Source organism: Neolamprologus brichardi, chromosome 14 (genome assembly GCF_056152115.1).
Source record: "Neolamprologus brichardi isolate AB-2024 chromosome 14, ASM5615211v1, whole genome shotgun sequence".
Classification (NCBI taxonomy): domain Eukaryota; kingdom Metazoa; phylum Chordata; class Actinopteri; order Cichliformes; family Cichlidae; genus Neolamprologus; species Neolamprologus brichardi.
The window spans coordinates 23617854-23642700 of record NC_142117.1 but is presented as its reverse complement, the minus strand read 5'-3'; the positions used below and the strand labels follow the sequence as shown (position 1 = coordinate 23642700).

The 24847-nt window shown below is 39.7% G+C and overlaps 1 protein-coding gene across 1 annotated transcript; it reads left to right on the top strand.

Annotated features, from left to right (window-relative positions):
- Window positions 1-3898: 3898 nt before the first annotated feature.
- On the top strand, window positions 3899-6172 carry gemin7 (gem (nuclear organelle) associated protein 7). The gene is made up of 2 exons (XM_006795384.3): window positions 3899-3970; window positions 5189-6172. Exon 2 carries the CDS (start codon window positions 5210-5212, stop codon window positions 5594-5596), a length of 387 nt encoding a protein of 128 aa, XP_006795447.1. The 5' UTR covers window positions 3899-3970; window positions 5189-5209; the 3' UTR covers window positions 5597-6172.
- Window positions 6173-24847: the final 18675 nt, after the last annotated feature.

The window sequence follows — 24847 nt, the reverse complement described above, 5'->3', positions numbered from 1 at the left end:
GATGTTCACTGCAGTCCTTACCACTCTCTACAGTTGTTTTTTGTCTTAGACCGTGCAATTGCCATACCAGGTGGCGATACAGCTGGTCAACATACTCCATTGTGGCTCCGTAGCAGTCGTACATGGGAGCTATAGAGATGATGTAGTTCTTAGCAGCCTCTCAAAAGCAATTCATCATTAGGGGAGCTAGTGCAACAGTCATTAAAACATGTGATGGTGGATTTTTGGGCACTGTAATGATAGGATGGTAGACTTGAAACATGATGAAACAACAGTCTGCTTCAGAAAGGTGGTAAAGTTGTCCATCAGGACATGTGCCAGCTGGTCAGCACACTCCCTGAGTATGTGTCCTGGACTTTTCTGGGCTTGCTGCCTTCTGTACATTCATTTTCTTCAGCCTGGCACTGTTGCTGCTGCTGTGACCTCAGAGGAGGGTTCCAACATGGCTGGATGCACCACTAAGAGAGAGGCAGAAACTGTCTGGGATGCACTGGCAAACACTGGACCTCCACCTGTCACTCAAATTAATGCAACATGAACCAGGTGCCTGTGCTTCCCAAACTATGTATGCTGTGACGCTCATCTCATCCTCAGACCCCCTGATGACCCCATTGGGGGGTCTTCTTCACCCAGGTTATACGGAGACAGACAGTGACAGGATCTGTGTGCAAATCTGTTAACTGTGAACAAAGCCAACTTTTAAAGGACAAAGTGCCAGGATTTGCAAATGAGCTTAGGCTACAAATGCTTGGGTGTGGGAAATTATTTACACCGTTGGATTCACTCCTCTGGTTGCCAACCCACAGCTTTCCACTATCTCGTTTCACTGAATCATGACTTTGCAAATACGAAGCACGTTGGCTCCATCTTGTGAACAAACAAAATCAAAGACCTTATAATGACCTTAGAGCAGGGGTGGGCAACTTCAGGCCTCAAAGGCCAGTTTCTTGCAGGTTTTAGATATCACCCTGTGTCAACACACATGAATCAAATGATTAGTTCATGACCAGGCCTCTAGAGAACTTCAAGACATGTTGAGAAAGTAATTTAGCCATTTAAATCGGGATGGATCAAGATTGGATCAGTTAGTTATAGTTATATCACTTAAAACTTGTCTTTCTACATCACTAACCTGCACAGAGTGAAGCAACAGTTGATATTTCTAACTAACTGTTTTTTCTTGTTATTAATCTCTGGCTCTCTTCCACAGCACGACTTTTGTCCTGTCTTCCTCCCCTCACTCCAACCGGTTGTAGCACATGGTCGCCCCTTCCTGAGCCTGCTGGAGGTTTCTTCCTATTAAAAGGGAGTTTTTCCTATTAAAAGGGAGTTTTTCCTGTTAAAAGGGAGTTTTTCCTTCCCATTGTTGTTGCCAAAGCGCTTGCTCAAAGGAGGTCATACAAGTTGTTTTTTTCTCTTTATGTGTTATTGCAGGATCTACCTTACAATATAAAGTGCCTTCAGGCAACTGTTGTTTTGATTTGTCGCTGTATAAATAAAACTGAGTTAACCAATCACCTTTTAAATTGAACCACAAAAGCCCTAACAAACACCTCTATCTTCAAACCAACACTCAGTAAAACATGTTTTCACAAAATCCAAAAAAACTCAAACGTTATTTATTAAAAGCAAAATCCTGTTTTATTTTCCAGTTCCATAGTGTGAAAAAATGCATTACTCTTAGAAATAAAAAAAAATCCAACTTTATTGCGATTTCTCTTGAAATTTAGAGAGCTAAATAATGTCAAAGATAAAAAAAAAGAAAAAAAAAGAATGAATGAATGAATGAAAATGAAATAAAAATCACAAAATATCTTCCTTTATGTCATGGTGGTCATAAGAGGTGTGGACCCAGGCGCAGACAATGATGCAGGACAGAGTGTTTCAAACTGAGCCTTTATTGCAGCTGTAAGAATTACCACAAAACCACCAACAAAAACCTAAACTGGGGACAGCTAAACATTAAACTATAAAAATAAACAACCTGAAACATGAAAACATAGCTGGAGAGACACTGGGGAAGATGAGCAGGATGACCAACATGCATGATATGCAGACGCTCCGATGAAGAACAGAGGTAACCACACACTAAATATACACACAAGGGCTGTGTCTCAATTCAGGGGCTGGACCTTTCCGAGGCTGCATTTGAAGGCCGACTACGTCACAGTGACACGACGAGGGCTGTCCCAATTCGAAGGCTGCTCCAAATGCGGCCGACAATTCCTTCATTTCCCTGAATTTGAAGGATGGGTCAGGTGTATCCTTCGTGGCCCAACCTATCCCAGGATTCATAACATGGCCCAGCCAATTCCAGTTTCCAACAAAAGTGGAAGCTGCTTAGTTTTAACATTAATCTTATTACTCTTTCTGGGTCACAAAGTAAACTTTTAACATATTTTCAGGCAAGAATGTAGCTGTGTCAACTTCAAATATCTGCTCACATATTTGCAAAAGTGCTCCGATTTTTTCGGAGACTCAATAGCTGAAAGGGTGGTAAGGACTCACTAAAGCTGACGAGAACACCAGACTCCCTGCACATTGTTTTCAGACCCCGCGTGTCTTTTGCTACTCAGGTAACTTAACAATGTCATTGTTTGGCTTTTTTCTGTGTTTTATTTGTTCCTGAGTAAAACGGTTTGGGTGAGATTAAAGTTATAGTTTTTACACAGCTGAATAAACAAATAGAAAACTGATTAAACAGAAGTGTGAGATGGTAGAGAATTTACTCCAATGTCCTGTTATATTTAAGACAGCAAGGAGCAGATGGCTGAGTTTATTAAACACAGCTGGTGACGCAAATCTGAAGGCTAGACCGTCCTATTTCACAGCCTCGCACTTCCAGCCTTCTCAACCTGGCCTGAGTAGACTGCGAAGGCCGGGTCTCCGAAGGATGCAGCCCTTGAATTGAGACCAAGCAAAGGTAACAAGGAAATGGCACACAGGAGGGAGACACAGCTGAGCCTAATTAGACAAGACAATGGGGAAGCAAAACAGAATACATGACCTGAGACACAGACCTTCAAAGTAAAACAGGAAATACAACCGTCTTAAGGGCACAAACTTGAAACTACACAGGGGACACAGAGTACAGGGACCAAAATCTCTGAACTAGAAATACAAAACAGAAACCATCACTAGCAGTCAAACCCCAGATAAAAACAAAGGTCTATAATAATATGAAAACCAAAACACTGGGCCACTTACCCAGGACCGTGACACCTTATGTCTATCTATCTGGTTCACTTGAGCTCTGTTTTGCTACACTGTTTACTACACAGTGGCTGTGGGGCAAAACAAGCCCCGGGTGTTGTGAAAAGTTCAACTGGTAATTCATCTTACTTCATCTTTCAAAAGTATGTGCTTTCAAAATTTATGTTGCAACATAACAACGGACTAGTGAAAAGTTATATATATTGTTTACATCAGTGGCTACAAAATTTACTTATGCTCTGTGGGTGGATTTTCCAAATGTTTGCGACTACAGGTCCTGAAGAAAAATGCTACAATAAGCTGAATTGACAACAGAGGAGGTAATTTTCAGCAAACTAACTTGTAGCATGACTTTGATTTCAGAAATGCTCTTCTGTTTATGTCGGATTTAATGAATGGTTATTTGACTTACCTTTGACACACTTTTAACAAGTTACTTTACTGTGTCTTTAAAAAGTAATTGTATTCAAAAACATTATTTTTAATGGTATTAACAGTTGCTTCTTGATATCTCTACATGTCCACCTTTATTATTATTATTGATGCATAGAATAAAATATTTCAAAATTCACTTTTCAAATAAAAAAAAACTGCGAATATTATTTGCAAATTTGGCTCTTTGCCCTCACGTCCAGTAGGGGGAGGTAATGCCCATTTAAGCTGATTTATATGCGCAAATGAATCCGTCGAGGAAGAAACCGAACAACAAGGCCTGGGACTAGCTGTTGCTAACGGTGCTAACGCGAGAAAGCACACAGTAAGTAAAGGAAAGAGCATTTGTGCATTTTTAATTCGATTGTTTCACTATGCTTTCTGGTCGTTTTGTGCGGCTATGTTGTGTCTAAATTAAACGGGATTGTAAACCAAGTGTCTAACTGTTAATGGAGTTCAGTTGATCATAAACTGGCCAATTTTATTTTTCTGGTAAATTTGCCTTATGTCGGGCAGCGTACATGAAACGTTTTAGCTCACTGTAACCTCTGCTTTGGATGAAACGACGATATAAATCTTTTTTTTTTTTTCGTGTTTAATAATAACGTAAATTTGAAGTGCATTTTTACAATGAAAAGTTCCAAATGTATTTAAGAAAGAAAGAAAGAAAGAGGGGGGCCGGAGAGAAAACGATAAAATAAAACTTGATGAAAATGTGGATAACTTGTTATCAAAACCCCGAATGGCGCATCATGCTTTACTCTTACAAAGGCACGCACAAAAGGAAAAACACAAAATCAAAATATACTTTACAGTGATATGCAGCAGAGAATGGGATCAAATCATTTGTTAATCAGCAACTCTTAGCGAGCTATGAAAGGTTTGTTGATTTCAGTAAAGCTAAGAATGCACTAATGCACTAAGGCGAGTGTTGTTGTTGGGTTTTTTGTTTGTTTGGTTTTTTTGCTTGTTTTTCTTATGTCTCTGTTATATCTCTCTTATCCGTGACATGCTGCTTTTAATTCTGCCCATGTCACACCATCTTTGACTGAAGACCAGTTCTCAAAAATCTGAACACGGATATGAGTAATTGACAGGATAAAGAGGGGGGAAAAGAATAACCACTTATACTTAGAATTGTTAAGATGTGATTTTGATCCCATAGAAATAAACTTAAAACAAACACATATGGTTTACATACATTTTGTAGCAGGATCTGTAACTGTAGCGCTATAATTACATAACTGCTTTTATACCTGTTACTTAATGTAACTAACAAATAAATAACTTTTCCATGATGATCCCCCTCACTTCATCTTAAATACTTATTTTGCCGAGTCTTACATATAAAAAGAAAAGTTAACTGACAATTTACAAGTGACAGTGAATGACTTTTTCATAATATAGTAGCTAATCTTGAACTGCAAGTAGATCTGTTTATTTTTAGTTTGCAGTTTAATCTTTTTTTGTGTGGTTGTGCTTGGAAAAGTTTTTCCTGAGCACATTTATTTTCCTGCTCCTGAATTTTATTTTCCTTTTGCAGGCTTTGGCAGAAGCAGTCAGCATGGCGACTCCAGTGCCCGTACTCCGCCTGCCCAAAGGACCTGACCCCAACAGCCGTGGATTTGACCCCAACTCGCCCCGCTTCATCGCTCTCTGCCGAACCTCCATTTCCTCCTCAGCAGCTTCAGATAGCGACAGCGAGCAGCTGCAGAAAGAGCAGGATGCTCGATCTGTGTTGAGAGAGGGCTTCCTCCGGTGCTTGCTCTCCATGACCAACAAGAAGGTTCAGTTCCAGATGTACGAGAATGTGAAGGTGGAGGCCACATTTGGAGCGTCAGACATTGACGTGCTGAACTTTCAGGTGTCTGACCTGCACACTCCCATTGGTGTGCAGAAAGAGGCTCTAATCAGATGTCAGGATGTGATATCATTCACCTTTGATGTATAAACATGTTGCTTTTGTGTGTGCGGTGGACTGGATTATATGCTAGAGATTTGACTGCATTCAACAAGCAGTCCCACTGTTTTAACACAAGAGGGAGTCGCGTGCCTTTGTGTCAAGAGGTAGCCATCCAAACCTGATGGCAGAGTTTAGCGGTTGCACCAGAGCTCAATGATTCTCTTGAGTTAAATATCAGAAGTGCCACTAGTGGTTTCATAATAAGTCTCAACAAATGTCTGAGGTAGAGGCTGTAACAGTCTGCAAAGTTAAAGAAGTGCAACACTTCAAAGATAATGCAGCTTTTTGAGGTCAGTGAATCCTGCCAGATGTCACCTGACATTTAGCCTCAGTATCATGTTTATGAGCAGGTTTCCTGTCTCAGTTAAACATCAGAGTTGGATATGTACAAACATGTTACTGCTGTACTGGTGCTGGAGTTGTGAAATTGCCTCATTCAATTTAACTGAATGTGGTATATAAAATATTGCACTTAAAAGAAACACTTTTGTATTCTCTGTGAAAGTTATCTGGACTGTGTGGCAAAATGTTATTTTTTGCAAAATAAAATGTTTAAAGAAATAACTGGTAAATATTCATGTTTAATGAAAAGCTCAATTTCAAAAGCCACTCTTGAATTGAGCTCTTTTCCTAAAATGGGCTCATTTAAACTCTTCCTTTTGGCATTGTGCAAAGGTCTTGAGGTACCTCCATTTCTTTATATTTTCTACAGAAATGGGAAGTATGTGTGATTGATTGAAACGTGCAAAAACATACAGTTTAAATAAAGCAAAAACTTTTTCTACATTTACAGTACAAGCTTCAAGGTCAATATTTTGTACGACAATCTTTATTCTTCAGCACAGCCTGAGCTCTAAACAGCTTTTTTTGTAATTTCTTGAAGTAGTCTTCAGGAATAATTCTCTGGGCTTCTTGAAGGACATTCAAGAAGCTTTGGATGTTGGCTTCCTTGTGTTTCGTTCTCTCTTAAGATAATACACTGCTTCAGTAATGTTGGAGGCTAATCCATGATGTCTTTCATTGTCTTTTTCTATCCAGCTATGCTTCTGCTGCATTGGCAGTATGTTTGGGATGCTAAAAAGTAAAGCATTTTCCAATCAGATACTTGGAATCTTGGTAGTATTCCACGGTTCTGATAGTATCTTTCAGTGTTCATTATTCCACCAATTTTGAAAAGCTTTTTAACACTGCTCCAAACCACACTAGACCCTCCACTGTGTTTTACAGATGGCTAGAAACCTCTTCCCTGACCTTGTCTAACTAAAAAAATTCAAATGTGGATCACTCTATAGGACGTGTTGCCACTGTTTTTCAGTCCAGTTCTTCTCTATTTTGGCATTGCTCAGCCTGTTTCTCTTAAGAATGGCTTTTTGATGGCCACTCTCCCACTGAGACCATTTCTAATGAGACTTCAGTGAACAGGTTTTTTGTTTGTTTGTTTGTTTTCCCCCCTTATTCTTAAGGACACAACTTTCGGATGTTATGTCCTTGGCTGCGTTGGCTGTAGTTTGTAATTTAGGTCTGACACTTGTCCTCCACTTGGTCATTTTCCTCAATTTTTTAAAGATTGCACTGCACACTGTGTCAAGATATGCCAGGTGTTCAGTTGATGCCTCTTGTGGTGGAATGACATTGCTGGTACAAAAATTCTATCTTATGCCTGTCAGATTTTATTATCTTTGGTATTTAGCTTAATAATATAATAATGATAATGGTAATAATAATAACAGATTACTAGTAATGAATAATTCTTTAGATTAATCTAAAGAAAAGGAGCAAATTGTGGGGGATTTTTTTAGGGACGAGTTTTTGTTGTTTTGTTTTGTTTTTTCAACAACAGGCAAGTTGTCATTATCTGTAGACACAACACTGGTGCATTACTTGAGTTAGGTGCTTTTTATGTTTGGGTGATTCATAGGTCAGTGTTAAGTGACTTAAACATTCCTCTCAAAACAATAACAAAGCATTCCTCTGAAATGGTCGGCTATATGAAAGCTATAGATGTGTGTATATACAGTGGGGCAAAAAAGTATTTAGTCAGCCACCGATTGTGCAAGTTCCCCCACTTAAAATGATGACAGAGGTCAGTAATTTGCACCAGAGGTACACTTCAACTGTGAGAGACAGAATGTGAAAAAAAAATCCATGAATTCACATGGTAGGATTTGTAAAGAATTTATTCGTAAATCAGGGTGGAAAATAAGTATTTGGTCAATAACAAAAATACAACTCAATACTTTGTAACATAACCTTTGTTGGCAATAACAGAGGTCAAACGTTTACTATAGGTCTTTACCAGGTTTGCACACACAGTAGCTGGTATTTTGGCCCATTCCTCCATGCAGATCTTCTCAAGAGCAGTGATGTTTTGGGGCTGTCGCCGAGCAACACGGACTTTCAACTCCCGCCACAGATTTTCTATGGGGTTGAGGTCTGGAGACTGGCTAGGGCACTCCAGGACTTTCAAATGCTTCTTACGGAGCCACTCCTTTGTTGCCCGGGCGGTGTGTTTTGGATCATTGTCATGTTGGAAGACCCAGCCTCGTTTCATCTTCAAAGTTCTCACTGATGGAAGGAGGTTTTGGCTCAAAATCTCACGATACTTGGCCCCATTCATTCTGTCCTTAACACGGATCAGTCGTCCTGTCCCCTTGGCAGAAAAACAGCCCCATAGCATGATGTTTCCACCCCCATGCTTCACAGTAGGTATGGTGTTCTTGGGATGCAACTCAGTATTCTTCTTCCTCCAAACACGACGAGTTGAGTTTATACCAAAAAGTTCTACTTTGGTTTCATCTGACCACATGACATTCTCCCAATCCTCTGCTGTATCATCCATGTGCTCTCTGGCAAACTTCAGACGGGCCTGGACATGCACTGGCTTCAGCAGCGGAACACGTCTGGCACTGCGGGATTTGATTCCCTGCCGTTGTAGTGTGTTACTGATGGTGACCTTTGTTACTTTGGTCCCAGCTCTCTGCAGGTCATTCACCAGGTCCCCCCGTGTGGTTCTGGGATCTTTGCTCACCGTTCTCATGATCATTTTGACCCCACGGGATGAGATCTTGCGTGGAGCCCCAGATCGAGGGAGATTATCAGTGGTCTTGTATGTCTTCCATTTTCTGATGATTGCTCCCACAGTTGATTTTTTCACACCAAGCTGCTTGCCTATTGTAGATTCACTCTTCCCAGTCTGGTGCAGGTCTACAATTCTTTTCCTGGTGTCCTTCGAAAGCTCTTTGGTCTTGGCCATGGCGGAGTTTGGAGTCTGACTGGTTGAGGCTGTGGACAGGTGTCTTTTATACAGATGATGAGGTCAAACAGGTGCCATTCATACAGGTAACGAGTGGGGGACAGAAAAGCTTCTTACAGAAGACGTTACAGGTCTGTGAGAGCCAGGGATTTTCCTTGTTTGAGGTGACCAAATACTTATTTTCCACCCTGATTTACGAATAAATTCTTTACAAATCCTACCATGTGAATTCATGGATTTTTTTTTCACATTCTGTCTCTCACAGTTGAAGTGTACCTCTGGTGCAAATTACTGACCTCTGTCATCATTTTAAGTGGGGGAACTTGCACAATCGGTGGCTGACTAAATACTTTTTTGCCCCACTGTATATATGTGGGGTTGTCCCACTTTTGTGTAGTACTGTATAATGTTAGGTTCATACTAAATATGACACCAGTCCATCACAAGGTTAACAACATAAAGGGTAACACCATTCGTACTCAACCATATCTATAACCAATTTAGAACCATCGTCTAACTTAACATGCATGTGTTTGGACTGTTGGAGGAACTGTGTGCAGGCACAGGGAGATCATCCCAACTCCACACAGAAGCACCTCCAGCCAGTTGGAATCAAAGTCTGTCCTGTAAGGCTTACCACTGCATAGCTATATTTTAACCCTTTTTTATAATTATTTAAAAATGCCTGACAACAAAGCTACAAACTGAGTTTTCTCCAGTTGGCTCTCTATCATCATGATGACCAGTGTAATATCTGTGTTTCATCAAACTGGTAGAATAGTGTGTCGACTATAGTAGCAACAGTTAGTTGCACGCAGTTTTTATATTTATTGGTTTCTGCTTGAAAATTTATTATTATTATTATTTTATTTTATTTTTTTAAATATATGTGCCAGTGCCCTTGACATACATATATTATACTGGATATTTAGTTTGTTTGTTTTTATTTGGAGAAATAAAAAAAAACAACCCATTTAATCTATAAAAGTGTGACAGCCGATTTCCTTGATCTTCAGTTTCATATTCATAATAATGACATTAAACGTAATAAAAGTGTTGCTGTACAATGAGCTAACTTAGACACAGTTCAAAACCTCATGTTCACATGTAGAACTGTTATAGTATGTTATGAACACTTTGTTAAGTTTTCATACTCAATTGATTAACTGATCAACTGAAAATTGTTATTTCGATCACCAAGAAATTTGTAATTTGTTCCTCTTAAAGGTTTCATCAGGTACAGAGTATAAAGAAACAAAAGGTATTTCTCCAGTATCATCATAAAAGTAATGATGTTTGGACTACTGCAACAGCTTTTAAAGTATCATTCTGCTATCCTCTTTCTTAGCAAGTTTTTCACAAATGTTATTTTTTTACTTGTGAAACTCACTTGTTGGACTGTTCAGTAGGATCTCAACTGACTGACTGAAAATGATTATTCTGATGATCAAGAAATTTGTAATGATGACAATTCTAGGTTCATCATCTGTCCTTGTTTCTGACCTTGCATCTATGGATGCAGATTATAGTGATGCGATTATATTTTTTCAGTCATTTTTACAGCATGGAACATACAGTCCCGATCAAAAGTTTAAGGCCACTTGAAAACAATAATAAAAAAAAAATGCATGGTTGGCTCTTAACAAGGTTCCAAGTAGAGCTTAATCATGTAACAAGAAGAAATTGGAGTAAGACAAAACTATTTTTGGAGCATGCAATTTATTGAAAACAATGCTTTAACTGAAACAGTCTGCTTTACAGTTGATCAAAGGTTTAGGACCATATGCCTTTTAAAGGCCAAATATATGCAAAAATATGGATTCATTGTCATTTTCTGTCAGGTAGCACGCTTGCATCAAGCATGCCGCGAAACAATTTTTGAAGTGATCAACAATAATGGTGGACCTACTCATTACTGAGTTCATGTTTGGAACTTTGATTTCTTTTTTGGGGGGTTTATGGTTTTTTTGTTTTGTTTTTTGGGGTCCTAAACATTATATCAGCTATAAAGAAGCCTCTTTCAGTTTAAGCTTTGTTTTCAATAAATTGCATGCTCAAAAAAATGTTTTGTCTCACTCCCATTTCTTGTCGTTGCAGTTTGAAGCTCTACTTGGAACCTTATAAGATCGAACCCTGAAAAATATGATTTTTTGCCATTTTTTAAGTGGTCTTAAACTTTTGATTGGGACTGTATAACCTAAATCAACTGTACTCTTTGATGAATCAGGATTACACCAGATTGTTTTTCTTGAATGTTTCAGTAATAGAGCCAATACTGACTCAACATATGATGGCAGCAAAGACATCCGTCGTGTAAGTCCCTGATCATTAATTAAATACAGAAGAACAGTATTGGTCATTGTTTTGTACCAGCCTCATGGGGAGGAGGAGGGGTGGCATCAATACTATTTAATCTTCCTAAAAGGTGTATTTTGCGAGTTCCCAATAAGTCATTTTATTTGAGTGCCATTAGGCGGTCGTGCTGTGCCTGTGTCTCTTTTTGTACCTGAATTATCTGACCACTCAGTGGAGACAGTCATCAGTGAGGTAGTGACTCATTCCCCCCCCCGTCCGCCTCCCCGCCACCCCACATTGCTATCCCTCTCACTCTCTCTCACCCTCCCTAATCCAAAATATGACTTAAACCTCTGCATGACGTCATCAAGCCTGTGTGATTGAATCAGGAAGCCCTCAAGGACAACCAATGTTAATTTCATATACTGTTCTATGACCAGCAGCTCTCAACTCCCCCAGCTCTCACTCTCACCTCTGTGACTATCTGCAGGAATGTATACAATACATAAACACATTCATTTCAATTTTATACAACTTCATGCTTTAGTTGGTTCCTGGTTCATTTTCTAATAACACGTCCGATCTGATATCTGATAATGTATTGGAGGTAGGCATGTCATTGTCAAATTGCACAGTTCAGTGGACGGTCTTTGGACAGATGAAACCATAATGAACTTGTATCAGAACAATGGGTAGATCACAATGGTCATCTGTCAAACATGGTGGAGGCAGTGTTTGGCATGGACATGTATGGCTGCCAGTGGAACTGGGATTTTGTTGTTTATTGATGTGACAGCTGGTAAAAGTAGTAGGATGAATTACAAAGTATACAGGGCTATACTTTCTACTCAGATTCAGCTGAACTGATCAGACTGCTTCACAGTGCAAAGAGATAACGGCCTAAAGAAAGCTGCAAAAGGCAAAAACTTGAATATTGCTCAAGGGTAATGTCAGTCACCTGATTTCAACCCAACATAGTGTACTTTTCAGTCACCTGTCATTGTCCAAATACTTCTGGACAACATCTTTTAAAAAAATGCAATTAAAAGAAAATGGAAACCATCAGAAACCTTTTTCAGCTCACTGTTTTGGTGTTTTCGGTGAACACCTTCACAGATTTGGTTCTATCTGACTGGTAAAAAGCTTTTTGTTAAAGAGTCTGTTATGTCAGCATGCCAGGCTGTCATTGTTCATGCAAACGTGACCTAAAAAATTAAGCTTTAGTATGGAAAAGATCAGTCCAATTTGACGGGAACATCTTTGTCAAACGGATGCATTATTAAGTTGGCCGAAAGAGTGATCTCTTCATGACTTCACTTTATTCCACAAAACAAATATTACATGAGTATTTTCCAAAGGTTAAGTGAGAATGAGCTTTACAAGGCAGTTCTGAAGGCTTGGTGTTGGCTTATGCTTCCCAATGTGCCGCACTGCACTTGAACACGCTGTCTCAGTGTTATCTTTTCTTGCTGTTTGCCTTTCCTGACAGTCTGCTTCTCCCTGATTTCAGTGGAAAAACATCCCTGCCTTTTAGTGTATGCATGTGTGTGTATGCTGGTGTATCAGTCACGATGGTACAAGGAATCTGCCCCTGTACACTACCATCGGCCGACAGGAAGCACATTCCGCTCCTTCCTGTTTGTGGTCCTCTGTCACTTCCTGGCAAGTGTCTGATAGCTCTCAAAACCACTTAATCACCCTTTTTGCCAAAAACACCAGCCAGCAGACAAAAATAATTGGGCAGTGACCTCATGAATTGGTATTTTTAGCACATTTCATTATCAAAAGGGGGAAGAAATGATGATTCACATGATAACATTCACTGGAACAAATATTAACCCAAGTATAAGCAAGTATTAACTTTGGTTGTCATTGTATCAATGCTAGAGTTAAACCCGTTAACATATATGGTAACGAGGACTAATGAAGTTTCCTCTGAGCTGTGACATTGGGAGCACAATGAATGAATACACTGGAGTATGAGATGGGGAATTCACTCAGCCGGCTGATGAGTCAGTGAAACTGCTTTTCATTCGTCTGCTTCCTCAATGAGTCAGTGTGATCACTTTCTCCCTTCAACTTCACATTTAATTTAATATTTTTGCTTATTTGTAACTGACTTGGAAACATTGCGGTTGTTGTCTTACTGCTCATTCTTCTTGTTTAGTGGGGAAGGCAAGCATTCACAGTACCAGCTTTACATAGTGATGCTTGGATTTGGGAGACAGACACCCTCTCTACTTTTACAATCGTGCTGAAAACCTTTCCTCCACAGTGTGTCTTTTGCCCTGTGTCCCTCCTTCACCCAAAACCAGTAAGAGCAGATGGCCGTCCCTCACTGAGCCTACTTCTGCTTTAGGTTTCTTCCTGTAAAAAGCAAGTTTTTCCTTCTCACTGTCACCAAAGTGGTTGCTCATGGGTGTGTGGTTTTTGTTCTCTGAATTATTGCAGGGTCTTTACCTTTCAATATAAAGTGCCTTGAGGGAACTGTTGTTGTAATTTTGTTGCTTTATAAATATGACTCTGAATTGAACTTCTCTGTGCAACCAACAGGCAAATCTCTAAAAAAAATATCTTTGTGAGACAAAAGGTACTAAATTTGATACAGACCTTCTTTAGTGCAAGGTACAGTATGCCAAGAAGATTGTCCGATACTTTGCCTCCTCACTGCTCATTTGCATTCAGCAGCTTGCATACATAAAAACATTGTCTCAGCAGACATGTGCACAGTTCTAGACAACTGTATCATTCTCTGTTTACTATTCAAGGCAGCAGAATTACTTTGTACTTAAGTGTCTGCATTCTGATTATGAACTTTATACACTAGTTAATGAGTTCAAACATTCTCACAATGGAAGTGCTGAAAATCCCTCAATGTAATGATTATAGTAATTATGATTAAATTAATCCCATAATATTACAGCCACCAGTGATGACAGAAAAGATTTATGTTTATTTCTAAAACACAAATTAAATATTCATTATAGAATACTGTAAACTATGTAAGGAAGTGAATGAATGAGAGAGTGTTTCTGGTGCTTCCCTCCTTTATTATTATAGATATTATTAAGAAGAATTGGGTAAATAAATGAATAAAACCCCATTTACGTTAGCGCATACAATACAGTCACAGTACGTTTTCTAAAGTAGAAGTGCTGATATTTACTGTAAAGTTCTCACTGAAGGTGTTGTCAAAGCAGCCAGGCAAACAGACACAAAAGGAATGGCTGAGTCACAATCAGTCCCCAGGTTTGTTTGACTTGCCACCGCGGGGAATGTTGGAGGATCTCCAGCAATTGTGAGGGCCAGGCGCTCTGTGGCAGCCTCATTTCCCCAGCTCAAGTGGCCAGGGAGATAAAGAGGCCAGCAGTGGAGCATGCCAGCTGGAAAAAGCCTGGGATCCAAACTGTAAAAACCCCATAGGCATTGAAAGACTCAATTTTATTTGTGTTTAGGGTGAATATATGAACACAACAGCATTTTGAGACTGTTTCCCATAAATAAAGCTGCCAGTTGTTTAAATAAAAAAGTGAAGATACTAAACTATAATTTTCCTTTTTATTGGCCTGCAGCCCTGCAAAGGAACCAAATCCATATTACACTATATCTATCTGTGCGCATGATCAAGAAGTTGCCACAGCATGATATGGGAAAGTGGAGGCTTATGTCCAACTCAAGTCTAGACAGGAAGACATATGAGGAGGTGGGAGGAGAGGGAAGCGCCAATTAGAGTGAGATTAAAGTTATCTCCATTTATCTATAAGTCTGTAGACTCTATCACGGCCCACTCCCTTCCCCACAGGAGTAAACACAGGAAGATGCTGCTAATTAGTGTCTGTGATGCTGAGGACCAACTGATGTCAGCACTGATTGGACAGGTTCATCAGCTGTGACCAATCAGGACCAGCTGGAAATGCTATTATTGAGAAGCTTGTGAATATTTGAGTGAAGGTTTGACTGATGTTTATCTCTGAGATCCTTTTTTTTCTACACGTAAAAGTCACATTTGTGCAGTCATCAATATTCCTATTAAATATGTTGTATTGATTTCAAAGTCAGTCTCATGATTTCAGCTAATGTCAGGATCAAGTCACAATGGTCATCTATTTAATCCTCTGGTGTATGACAGCTATATGTGCAAAATTATGACTTTTTTTTTTTTTTAATCAACTTCAACTGTACCTTTTTGGTCCCAACTAGCAAACGTTAACGTGCTTATCTTGCAGGGATGTCGAACTCCAGGCCTCGAGGGCCAGTGTCCTGCACGTTTTAGATATCACCCTGGGTCAACACACTTGCATTAAATGATTAGTTTGTTACCAGGCCTCTGGAGAACTTCAAGAAATGTTGAGGAGGTAATTTAGCCATTTAAATCAGCTGTGTTGGATCAAGGATACATCTAAAACCTGCAGGACACCTGCCATCAGGGCCTGGAGTTCGACACCTGTGATTTAGAGGTTCACAACATATTACAGATCTTACATCAGCTAAACTATGGTCATGTTAGTATGCTGGGCTTAGGATCTAAGGTAACGTCAAAGATTCCCAACTTTATTTTTACAAGGCCTTAAAATAGCTATTTTTAGATTTTATATTTGCATTTCTGGCCTATGACAGCTGGTATAGGTTGCAGTGTACCACAGCATTTGTGGGATGAGAAGTGCGTTACATCCTGGAGAGGTTGCCAGTTTATCCCAGGCAGCAGTTAAAGTGGGATTTGGCAGTTGGAGTAACCTGAAGATTGGGTGTAGCAGTGCAGCATATGGAAAGGAATCACTTGGAAATAAGCCACATAGTTTGTTTTGGGAGCACCAGAAGAATTTTCTCAGTGGACAGGCTGTTATCAGTGGACCTGTACTGATACTCTGACATTCACTGCTCTTTGTAGATATCGCGATCTGATTTCAACAAGGTATAAGCAGATGTGTAATGAGCTATATGGCTGCTTTCCAACCCCTTAGACAATATAAAGTAAGTAAAAATTTGGTGAGCGACTAATCAGCATCATCACCTTCAATATTGACCTTAAATTGATACCTGTTAGCCTTGATGTAGCCCAACATAGACCACGAACAGCACAGCCAGCCCTCCACCACTCCAACATCGTGCATTACTGTAAACTTCCCCCCCGGTACTGCAAAATAACCCGTTTAGCCTGCAGTATGCCAAAATACCTTATATTTTCACACAATCTTTAAACAAGAAAAAAATAATATACTTCTCAGTTCTTCCATGACCTCAACTTTATTTACATCTGCACCATGAACACAACTCAGAGATGAGGATGAAAAAGAACACGTTGAGTGTGTAGGCAGACAGTGGGATGTCATTCTTTTATTATTACTGAGCAAATATCTCTATGCAGTCAATAAAGCAATGCCAAGCTGTGGCACATGAAAAATAAACTCTTTGAACAGTAATATACATTAAGTTGTTTATCAGATTTAATGGTTCACTCAAGCCTTACTTTTGAAACATGATTTGAACCATATGTTATTCAGAAACCTTTCAGCTATGTTTGCTAATAAGACAAAAATAGGAACACATTGTTGATGAGAATCATTTTCCCTTTAAACCCTGCTTCAGGTGCAGGCATAGCTGGACTGGCCATCGGCCATACCGTGCATTTGCCAGTATTTGCCGTTTTTCTCTCTCCCTTTGTTAGGGTATAAACAATGAAAGGTGGTGGATTGACCAGATGCTGGCAGATGTGTAAAAATAACTCAGTTGTTTGGTGGTGGCTATGGCGAAGCTTCCACAGAGGCCAGCAGGTGGATGAGGGAAAGGGGAGGCAGGAGGAGAGACCCGAGGCAGCCACCGGTCTGAGTGTGGTGAACTGAACTTCAGGTAAGAAGTTATGACCTGCAGTCTATCTGAGTCAGATATAAACCAAGTTTAGGTGGAGTTTATTTTCGTTATGCTGACTTTTTACAGTCAGTTACAATAACTCGTACTGTGTACTAGCTAGTATGACAGAGTTTCTAAACAGCTGAGTGGGTGCTATGATGTTACTGATAGTGAACTTTATTTTATTCATAAGGTTAGTTAGTAGAGTTGCCAACCACCCCTTAAAAAATGGAATGGTCCCTCATTCAGAGAAAATATTACGCGTTTCGTATTGAGCTGAGAAGGAACGCAGTTGTCAATCATGAAACTGATCAATGATCAGCTGATCGGCTTTTCTCTCTTGTTTGTTTATCGCCCACTTTGCACCAGAAACAGGAAACCAGCGGATGTCGCGCTAAACAACAGCAGCACGTTAAAGCTTGATCAGCTGTTGTTAGAATTTATTTAATTATAATTTTATTTTATTTTATTTATTCATTTTTAGTATCAGCTGATGTTTGCTGGAGCCACAGCTATAAAAGCTGCTGGTCATGATATCGGTTTGGATATGTGGTGAGAGGGAAGCATGAAGATGAAACCAGGAGATGTCCTTACTGAATCATCAGGGCTGAACAGGTGATGGAGAAACAGGTTTACCTTTTAGGTGACATGAGTGAGTTGAAGGGAAGTTATGAACTGTTTCTGAAAGACAAATAACACCAGGATCCTTTTCTAAGTAGTTGACAGCTGGTAACTGTGCAGGGGCGGGTTAGCAAAGTTTTGCCAGGGGGCCAGGTGGGGCATTGACAGGGAAAGGGGGGCACAAAGAAATACTTTTCTTTCTTATTCTCATTTAAAATATCTAGCTTTTAATAAATAATCATCTGACTCTTACAACCAAAGTTTTTATCTGACGTAATTTACCAAAAAGACTGTATGTCACTGTCACAACAGCGTCTGTTTTCATTCAAAGGCTTTATGGCTTTTCCTATAATACCTGGTGGGCCGGTCTCTAGTCAAAATGCCCGGGCCGATTTTTTTGTCCCAGTCCAGCCCTGGGTGCAGGCCCAATCCTGTCCTTAGTTTTTTTTGATGGGATCGTATTATTATTATTAGTGTCTCATAATATGATTGCTTGAAATGTTTCTATGACCTTGAATGTCCACATTACTTTTAAGAAATAAGTGTTTCTGGTGTTTTGTAGGGCGATCGTGGCTCAAGAGTTGGGAGTTCATCTTGTAATCGGAAGGTTGCCGGTTCGAGCCCCGGCTCGGACAGTCTCAGTTGTTGTGTCCTTGGGCAAGACACTTCACCTACCGCCTACTGGTGATGGCCAGTGGGGCCGATGGCGCGATATGGCAGCCTCGCCTCTGTCAGTCTGCCCCAGGGCAGCTGTGGCTACAACTGTAGCTTGCCTTCACTAGTGTGTGAATGTGAGAGTGAATGAATAGTGGAATTGTAAAGCGCTTTGAGGGGTCCTGAGAAGCGCTATATAAATGCAATCCATTATTATTATTATTATTGTTTTGATTATGTTTTCTGTGGCATGGAAACTTGGCAGTGGGGGTGGTTGTTGGGTATACAGCTATTTCATCAGGAGGTAGATCACATACTCATAAAAGTTGATGTTCTTTTAGTCATTAGCCGAGTCTTTGGGACACTTAAGTACTACATCTAAGATCAATTTTGTGGCGCTTCAAAGAGTTACATAAAAAAATAGATAAATATTTTCATGCAAAAACAAGGAGATGCTTACAAAACATGACACATTGCTCCACATGAATTGTCTGAAGCCATACAAGCCTTTTAAGAAAATTATAAACATAAATACTAATTTAATACAGAGAATATATTACGTAATCTGGGGAACAGGGATGTGAGTGATTTTTATTTCTGTTGCTAGTTTGCAGTTTTCTGATGGTACTTTCTATAGAAATATACTATTAATTGTAAGTTAACTTACTCTTGAGTATTTCCATAGTCTGCTATTGTTACACTCACATTACTAGTTCTTTGCTGCACACTACTCTTTTACCTTTCCTTTTTTTTGCTCTTTTTTTCTGTATTCCTCTGTCTCTGCAGATCACCTGTGACCTTCTCTGGTTTAATGCAACCCAGCCCACTCAACCTAAACAGCTTCAAACACTTAAACTGAGTCATTTCACCTTCTCTGGCTTCCCTCCTTCTTGTTTTCCTCTTCATCAAAACAACATTTCTACAGTGGGCTCAGAGGCTGAACTAATTGCCTATAATTTCACTTAGACACGCACTCACGTCCAGCCCTGCACTTCACTACTCCAGACAGCAATCTTGGTCTCTGTCTTACTTGTTTCTTCCCTTCCTCTCCTCTCGTTCTTGTATTCTTTCCCCCAAGAGACATGATTTACTTCTGTCATGGACAAGGACATCTGCCTATTAGCGAGTGCCACTGACGTAGGCATCGCCATCCCCTCCTGCTTATTATCCCCCTTCCTCATCCGCCTTCTTCTCCCGCTCCACCTCCTCCTGCCTTACTCAAATTGGGGTCACCAACCTTCATCATGCAGGCTGGTGAATCATCAGTGGGACTCTCGGGAGGAGGGACTGCCTGTCCAGGATACTTCCGTCCTCCTCCCTAAATTACCAGGGTAACCCGACATTGTCTGCTCTCTACTGTCACACCACTCTGTCGCACAAAGAGAGGAATACAGCAATAGAGGGAGACACTGAATATGAATGAGGGACATTGCAAGAAGATGGGGATTGTGAAAGATACAGTAATGCTTACGTAATAAAATCAAAGCTCACCAACTCCTATTGCTTCATCAAAATGCTGTCGCAAAATTATAATACACTTTAGTCATTTTATTAGTCTACAAAAACATGGGAGACTTTATTCCATCATTACTTTGCTACAGTTTTTTTTTCTAGTTCATAAAATCATCTACGAGTTCCAGCACCGAAGAGCAGACGTTAAAAGGGTTGATTCATCCATTTCAAAATAGTACATTTCTTAAATGTAGGCAATAAATTACCAAGAGTCCAGCCAGCAGTGAAAGTCATAGTCTAGGACATATTGGTCAGAAAATTAGCCACTGTACAGGCAGGTGAGCAGAACTTAGCAACCCTCATCAAACCATTATCATTGGCCAGATGACCTGGTTAGAGCACCCTTGGCATGATGAGAGGTTCCCACATTAGCAGTGATATAAATTAAAGCTCATTTTATTTCATGCCATGTAACAGGTGAGTAAGTCCACCAGGAATGCACTGTGGGAAGAAAACAAGCTGCTGGAAGAATAACGATGTTCTGGCCAATGATTTACTGGGAAAGCTTGGGTTAAGGAACTCTTGTGGCCACGCTTTTAATGCTGTATGCCTGCTACACCTCTTCATGGCAATAATATTCCCCAGTGGCAGTGCCTTCTTTTAGCTTGCATCTTGCAACAATGCACAGACTGTTTCAGACTAGTTTGAGAAACACAATGAAGACTTCAAAGTGTTGGTCATAGCATAATTCTCAGTCAGATCAAGTATCTGTGAAATTTGCTCACCAGAAAGACATCAGCCCATGAGCCGGTTATAACTTTCACCAAAGCTATGTGGCAGGTGGTCATGTTCCTTCTACTCCTGCATGTCATCTTATTTATATAACCTACAACACCATAGAGACACATGCTGCTTGTGAGTAAGGCTTTGGTGACAGTAAGGAATAAAAACTCACCTTAAATTGTAAGGCCAAGGGAGGATAGACATATGGCAGCTGCAGGGAGAGCAAAACAGGTTTAATAATAATGAAGAAAATATTATATCTAGGAATAGATTTGCTTGTGCTATTACAACTGTGTCCATTGTCATATGCTACAAGAGGCCGTCTGGTGTTGGTGCCAGTTGGTGATGGTGTCCAAGAAAGTCCAAATAAAGAGGTTGGAGGGCTGGCATAGTTAACACGTTTCTAAGCCAGGATATTATTACATTATTACAATTAGAATGATTCAGGAATAGTTAGGAAACAGTGAATTGGGTTTGGATTAAAATACAGCCCCTCACACCAGTAATACCAGCTTTGTAGCAATAGCTCCACCTCATTTATCCCAAGACCCTGTTTGTCACCCAGTGTTCCCAAAGGACAGCTTTTGTATATCTGAGACATGTCACATTTGAAAAAATATAATAATTTTTAAAATGAGAAAAATAAGAACAGGTTGTATACCAAGTAATCAATGTTATCACCATTGTCACCATCATCAGGATCATTTATTTTAAGATGATCTCCAAAATGCTGAATTATGTTAAAACAGTTTTAAAAAATCTTACTTTCCTCTCCATATAACAGAGAGGATAGTTTACAGTTATGAAAATCTGATGAGTTACAGTGGATTAGACCTCTGTTTCTAATGAAGCTGAGTTAGTATGCAATTTTTTTATTAATTTGTCCTGGGCCACAGAGCAAACAAAACAAAAAAGGTCTAATCACCCTAATAAACCCAGAAAAATCAGTCAAGAATTCACTTTCTTGACTTACTGGGGTGTTAAATCCCTGTTTTAACTGTTTGTAGATTATATTCATTGTACATATATATAATCTGAGCCTGACCAAATAGGCCAAAATGGATGGATGACTGTATAACCCACACAAGATCTGTGAGGTGTTCAAATGTGGATTCTGAGAACATTTTCTGCATGCTTTTTGTCATTTTGGTAAATGACTGCTGAATTCTACTCTTATTTCATATTTTAGTAGTTTAGCTACTACATATAAGGATTCAGTTTTGTTATTTGTACATGTAATGATCACAGTGCCTTTTAAATGTAAATGTTCATGTTTGTGTTATTTGATTCAGATAAACGTACTGAGGATCAGGTTCTTGTTTTGCTTTGGCCCCACTGATACTTGCTGTTTATAACTGTGGAGAATGTGGAGAATGGCTTGACAGCATGTGTATATGTTGTGTGTGTGTGTGTTCACAGAAGCAAAAGGTCAGTTTTGGCATGGTCTAACAGCACGTTGACTTGGCCGCAGCTTATTTGCTGATGCTATCTGTGAGCTGGAATCTGAGTAAACAGTGAGGCTAGATAACAAGTAGAGCACATCTTCCTTTTTCCCTTTCTCCTTATGTTCCTGACCACAGACCTGATGCCCCTGAAACCCAAATCCTTACACTTAACAAACACCAAGCTCTTCCTGAACTTTACTCACATTTCCCCTTAGTAAATTCTGCATTTTAAAAATTCTGTTAAACTTTAGTGCCTCCTTCTCTTTGTCTCTTTCTTTCCTCCTCTCTCGCTCTCTCCATTCGCTGTGCCAGAGAATGTAAGACTTGAGTGCCCTTTTCCTGTTGTAAAGTTGCCAGATCTCCGTCCTTAAGCGTGGTCCTGTCCTCCTTGCTCAAGATATCAACGGACACAGCTGTAAGGACTGAATAGACAGTCATATCCTGCCAAAGATAGTAACAGAGAAATGAATCACTAGATTACTTTAGACCAGAGACATTCATTCATTTTAGTAGAAACTACAGCAAGTCAAGTGTCTGTGCACCTGCTTGTCACATGATTGATTTTTTTTTTTTTTTGTATTTTTTTTTCTTCTTCTTGAGACACAAGTCAGGACAAAATATCTGTAAACCTGTGACCTGTTTCTGCCATTAAGAAGATTCTGTTTGGCGTGACACTTAAGGCCACACCTGGACACATCTGGACTGGAGAGGGCAGCCCTGCTTTGACCCCGGGACACATCTGGAGCTTACGCACTTACAGACACAGAGAGGATGCATAAATAACACTCTCATGTATGTACAGTATGTTATTCGTGGAAAATACACAAATTCAGACAGGCATGCACTTCTTCACCAAAGAACAAACATATGTCCCCACATGTGCATGAAGTACATATGCGTATGTACAGACACATGCAGAAAACAAAAATGTATGTCAAGTCATGACTTCAGATGAATTGTGAGTCTGCATTTTTATTTTATGTACGAAGGGAGACTTGTGTTTTATCACACTGTCTCAGAGAGAAATCTGAGCAGGTGCTGCAGCTGTTGGAGGGCATTTTAACCTCCCAGAAGAGGCCACTAACTGTGCCAGACAACACATCCTGAATTAAAGCTCTGAGCTTCCCTCAAGTTCAAACCATAGATACAAAAATGCATGCACATGGAAATCAATGGCCACCTGAGAGGACAGTTTTCCACTCTATGGAATAGTTTAAGCATTTCAAATTTCACACTCAGTTGGCTTTGTTTTAAAGCAGGTCATGTTTGGGAAATCTTGCTTATTTTTGTGTGACATCTGCCTCTGAAATATAGCAATTCTCAAAAATGTCTTCATAACTAAACCACAGTGTAGAAAATAAAAAGCTCTGAAGATGTGAGGTACAACCCCAATCCCCCCAAAAGGTAAAACATAATTAAAAACTGAATGCAACGACTAGCAATTCTCTTATTTTATTCACAATAGAAACAGTAACAGTAAGTATATGTTTAAACAGAGAACAAGTACCATTAAAAAAACAAAAAAGCTAATTTTGAATTTGATTGCAGAAACATGTGTCAAAAAAGTTGGCACAGGGCCACGTTTACCACTGTTAGCATTTGTCTGTAAATGTGTGGAACTGATGAGGCCACTTTCTGGACTTCCGGGATAGGAATGTTGTCCCAGTTTTTTTCTTATATAGGATTCTAGTTCCTAAAACCCCCTGGGTCTTCTTTGTGGCATTTGATTTTTTTTTATCATGCATCAAATGTTTTCATTTGCTGAAAGGTCTGGACTGCAGCAGGCCAGTTTACCACCCAGACACTTCTACTATGAAACCATGTTCTTGTATTAGATGGAGTATGTAGTTTATTATTTACTTTCCTAAAAAATTGTTGTCTGGATGGGAGCACAAAACCTTTTATGCCTCTCAGTTAATGGTGCCTTTCCAGATGTGCAAGCTGCCAGTTCCATAGACTCACCCTCATACCACCAGAGTGTTAGGATGCCTGGGTCGTTGACCCAGGGTTTTGAGTTTATCATATTATTTATCATTTCTAGTCTTTGGTTTCTTTGTTAGAGTTCTGTCTTATGGTTTATGTCTCTGTGTTCTCTAGCTGCTCTGTCTCCCCTTGTCAAGTTCACGTCTCTGTGTTATGTTTCCTGTTTTACTTTGAAACTCCATGTCTCATGTAAATGTGTCTGGTTTTGCTTCCTTTGTCTCGTTAGGCCTGATTTGCCCCAGCTGTGTTTCCCTCCTGTTACCCATTCCCTGATTGCTCCCTCTGTGTATTTAAGCCCCGTGTCCGTGTTATGATCTATCCTCATGGTTGTGTTTCCCTGTGTGTTAGTTATCCATGTCCCAGTTTAGTTTTGTTATATTTTTCGTGCCATTCTGCAATAAAGCAGCTTTTTGAGTTTAATTTCTGTATGGTGAGCTTTGCATTTGGGTCCTTCTCCTGCCTGCACACAGCCAAAACATGACACAGAGATGCAGACTTTTGAACCCAGCGCTGATAACAAGCCGGATGGTCACTCTCCTCTTTAGTCCATCCATGATTTCAAGCTTGCATTTTTCTAACCACAGAAAAGTTTTCTACTTTCTCTCAGTCCATTTTAAGTGAGCTTTGTCTCAGAGAAGACGAGTGTTTCTGGATCATGATCACATGTGGTGTTGTTTTTGTATGACAGAGTTACTGAGCAGTTAGTTCCATGACAGAATCATGCAGTGTCTCTTGAGGCCCAAAGATTTTCAGCTTTGACCCTTGCCCACAGAGATTTCTCCAGATTTTAAGAAAACTTTGATCAAATTATGGACTGTAGATGAAAGTTTTTGCAGCTTCACATGGAGGAATCCTATTCTGAAAAGTTTTCCACAATTTGTAAATGCAGTATTTTGCTGATTTTTG